Genomic DNA, 4,614 nt, shown 5'->3' on the forward strand with positions numbered 1-4,614 from the left:
TCTTTAAAGTGTTGAAAAGCAAAGATGGCACCTTGAAAACTAAGGCACACCTGACCCAAGCCATGGTATTTTCAATCATATCATATGCATGTGAAAGCTGGACAATGAATAGGGAAGACTGAGGAACAATTGATGCTTTTGAATTGTGGTGTTGGCAAAGAATATTGGATCTACTATGGACTGCCAAAAGAATGAACAAATCCGTCTTGGAAGAAGTACAAGCAGAATGGTCCTTAGAAGCAAGGATGTTGAGGCTATGTCTTACATATATTGGACATGTTGTCAGGAGGGATCAGTCCCTGGACATCATGCTTGGCAGAGTACAGGGTCAGCGGAAAAGAGGAAGACCCTCAATGAGATGGTTTGACACAGTGGCTGCAACGATGGGCTCAAGTATAACAATGATTGTAAGGATGGCACAGAACTGGGCGGTGTTTCGTTCTGTGGTACATAGGGTCGATACAAGTCAGAACCAACTCGACAGCACCTAACAACAACAACAACAGAGACTGAACATCCCAGTAGTTCAGTCACAGAATCAGTAAGTTCATTTTTTTTTGCTCATCTATGACTTGGACTAAAATAATGTCACCCTACATGAATAGTTTCAGAAGAGCATGACATGCCTTTTCTTCTTATTTATTTATTTTTTTGTGCAATCTCCTCCCTACACTCTTCCCCAAGTTCATTTCTAAATGCTTAGAATATGAAGACCTGTCTGCTGGTATAGACATTGACTTACACTTAAGACCCTTATTCTCTGTCTCAGCATGCTTGTATAACCTCCTCACCCCCAGAGATATCTAGAACACATGGAGTAGATAGTAGCCTAATCCTAACATCTTGCTGCCAAGTGTTCTGATTGGCTTTATTTGTATTGTGGTTAAGGCTTTCATTGGTCTGGCTATCCAAGCACGCAAAGGAGTGAAAATAAGCTGGCCTTGCTGTAGGGGGACTTAAGTAGAATGGCAAACACTTTATAGTCCCAGTTATAATAGACTAATCAGTTTGGTACGTGTTCTTAGCTGGAGGTAAGGTCCAGTTCCTTGAAAAGGATATTGTTTGCCATAATCATATTGCCACCATGAATGACAGTTATTAGACAGTTAATAAGTACTGACTCTCTTTTAAGCATTTTACACCTATTACCTCATTTAATATTTAAAAATACTCTATAAGGTAGACACTTAATATCCATATTAGAGTTGAGAAAAGTGACTCTTAGAAGGCTGAAGTAACTCTCCCCAAGTCACTCCGGTAGAAAGCTGAGAATCTGGGATTTGAACTAAAGTCTGTTTTTAACCACTATTTTGCATTGCCTTCCACTTCCTCACAGGTTTTGGTAGAAATGTAGAGTTGGGGGAACTTAGTGATTCAGGTGTGGCCACTTAAGAACATTTCCCTATCACTTTAAAGGTAGCTCAGTGAACTTGGAATAAATTGAAAGTCATTATGAACCTCTGGTTTAGTCATCAAAGAAAACCCAGATACTCAAAATGGCAGTGACTTTACATAAAAGACCTCTTATTCTAAATAAAATTATACATTCTAATTATTCTAAATATAAATTATACATTCTCCAATATGTCCCTTGGTTCTAGAAATTTGCTCTCATGATAAGACAACTCAATTTGCTCCTTAAATTCCTGAGACCTGCCATTCTGTTCAACAAATCACCACATTTAAAGCATATGAATGTACCAAATGATGTTCCCCAAACTGTACCCTGAACTGTAGCCAACACCTAAAATGCATTTGAATATTACTAAACTATGTACAAGTACTCAGATTTCCAAAATGTCCTTAGTTCCTTTGAAGTTCAGGCCCTACCACCACCCATTCAAATTTAAGTTGACCTTGATAGAGTAGTCTATTCTCGGCTGGTTGCCAAGCCTCATAACTTGGGACATTCTATATATAAAAGTTTATTGATACTTTATATTCTTTTTCTCTTTATGAAACAGGTATCTATAATTTATGCTAAAAATTACAGCAAAGCTTTTGGGAAAAGTTAAAAAAATGGAGTTAGTTAATAGAATTTATCTTTCCTAATAACTAAGAAAAGGAAGCAAAGATATGAAAATAAAACTACAATAAGAAAAATATCATAAGAAACTATCGAAGAAAAGGAGAAGGGGCAATCTCATGACATTAACTTAAAAAGATGACAGCTAAAGAAAGAAAGTTTCTAACCTTGCCTCTAGAAACCTCTTCTAACGTTGTTGGGTGCTGTCTAGTTGATTCTGACTCATAGCAACCCTATGGGACAGAGTAGAACTTCCCCATAGTGTTTTGAAGAAAGCAGACTGCCCCAGCTTTCTCTCTCGGAGTGGATGGTGGGTTTGAACCACCAACCTCTCGGATAGCAGCTGAGCACTTAACTAATGTGCCACAGGGCTCCTTCTTCTAACCTTATTCTCTAGAAAATGGACATGTAAGTTGACAAAATCATGAGAATTTCAGCAATACTTTCCCATTTGGAGAAAAGTGACTGAAAGTACATCTTTTCCTTTTTTTTCCTCTTATGAAAAGATGGATGCTGTAATTGCTAGTAGTTGAAAGGTCAATGAAATAGGGGAGGGGAATCAAATCTTTTGACACGGAGATGGAAGCATAGTCTCCAGACTCCATGTTGAAGAACAAGGCCAATACTATGTTCCCCTCAAAACAATGCTGATACTGTCACTGACTTTCTTAAAACATCTTTTCACTCACCAATGCCCAACTATGTAGTTTACGATAAAATACTTTCATGATCTGGGCTCTCTTTTTCATTCTAAATTCTTGTCCTCCTCCTATCCCAAATCGGCAACATGTTTTGGCTCTTAAATTTCAAGTCTTTAGTGAACCATTTTCTAGTTTTATTAACAGAGTAAATTCTTTCCAATTGTTCTTTTTATGGATCTCATTTACCTCTCTCTAATAAAATTTACCATATTGTTTTATTATTGTAAATGTATCACACAAATCTATAGTTCATACATTTTTCTTTCACACTAGACTGCAAGTTCTTTGAAATTAAGACACATGCATTTTGCATTTTTATCCTCAAGGATCACTTCAGCATTTGAAGTATAGTAGAAACTCAATACATATTTATTAAGTAAAACATACTTTTAATTGAAATGTATTCAGTTTTTAAATTAAACCTTCACAATTTTTTTGACAGTATCCTTGAAGGCTTGCTTCACTTGCTGATTTCTTAGAGTGTAAATGAAGGGGTTCAACAAAGGGGTAACTGAGGTAATGAGCACAGCTATTCCTTTGTTGAAAGAACCTACCTCTTTTGCAGAGGGATTAATGTACATAAACATGCAGCTGCCATAAGAGAGGGAGATGACGATCATGTGGGAGGAACAAGTGGAAAAGGCCTTTGTCCTTTGCTGGGCAGAAGGGATCCTCAGAATGGTCCTGATAATGTATGTGTAAGAAAGTGTCACCAGCACCAGGGTCACCACCAGAGTCACAACTGCCAGGAGGATGACCATCAGTTCTAAGACATTTGTGTCTGAGCAGGCGAGCTCCATGAGGGGTCCATAGTCACAATAATAGTGATTCAGAATATTGGCGACACAGAAATCCACCTGGCTCATCAGGATGATTGGGGGTAAGATGGCTAGGAATCCCCCCAGCCAGGAGCAGAACACTAGTTGTATACAGACTCTGCTGCTCATGATGGTCAGGTAATGGAGGGGTTTGCAGATGGCCACATAGCGGTCATAGGACATAGAGGCCAGAAGGTAAAACTCTGTTGCCCCAAGGAATATAGCAAAAAAATACTGAGTCAAGCAGCCAGCAAAGCTGATGACTTTATTTCCTGTTGCCATGCTGGTCAGAAATCTAGGAATAAAAATAGAGGTAAAGGAAATTTCTAAGAAGGAGAAATTCCGGAGGAAGAAATACATGGGCATCTGGAGATGGGGATCTAGTAAGGTGAGGGCGATGATGGTCAGATTTCCTATGACACTTAGCATGTAGGTGAGGAACAGAAAGATAAATATTACCACCTGGAGTTCAGGTTGATTTGTGAGGCCCAGTAGGATAAACTCAGTAAATGTGGTCCGGTTTTTCATTGTTGACCTTCAGTAGATCTAAAAGGAAAAAGTGAGGTCAGTGATGACAACGGAAGAGTTTCTCAAAGGGGGGAGAGATAAAGCTGATTGTCACCAACAGAATCAGGTCATGTTATTAATCTCCATCCAGTTGGCCCATATCAGTGTCCGTTTGGACTGGGCTTGACTCCTTGGAACCCCAAAGTCTTCTATGCAAGTGATCTTATTTCTAAACTCTTTGTAATTCCTCAAGTTGACATATTCCTGGGCACTTAACGAAATATATTCAACCCATTGCCTTCGAGTTGATTCTAACTCACAGTGATCCTACAGAACAGAGTAGTACTGCCCCACAGGATTTCCAAGGCTACAGATTTTACAGAAGCTGACTGCCACATCTTTTTTCCACGGAGCTGTTGGTGGGTTCGAACCACAGAACTTTTGGTTAGCAGCTGAATGCTTAACCACTGTGGTACCAATGCTCCTCACAAAATATATTACAGAATAATTACTCAACAAAAAAAATTTTTTTTCTAACCTAATGGCTGCGGCTCAAACCTAC

At 38.8% G+C, this 4,614-nt stretch overlaps 1 protein-coding gene across 1 annotated transcript; it reads right to left on the bottom strand.

Annotated features, from left to right (window-relative positions):
• Nucleotides 1-3,143: 3,143 nt before the first annotated feature.
• On the bottom strand, nucleotides 3,144-4,073 carry LOC126075616 (olfactory receptor 6C4). The gene has a single exon (XM_049883454.1). The coding sequence runs from the start codon at nucleotides 4,071-4,073 to the stop codon at nucleotides 3,144-3,146; it is 930 nt and encodes a 309-aa protein (XP_049739411.1).
• Between the last annotated feature and the right edge of the window lie 541 nt (nucleotides 4,074-4,614).

The sequence above is a fragment of the Elephas maximus genome, chromosome 4 (assembly GCF_024166365.1).
Source record: "Elephas maximus indicus isolate mEleMax1 chromosome 4, mEleMax1 primary haplotype, whole genome shotgun sequence".
NCBI classification, from domain to species: Eukaryota; Metazoa; Chordata; class Mammalia; order Proboscidea; family Elephantidae; genus Elephas; species Elephas maximus.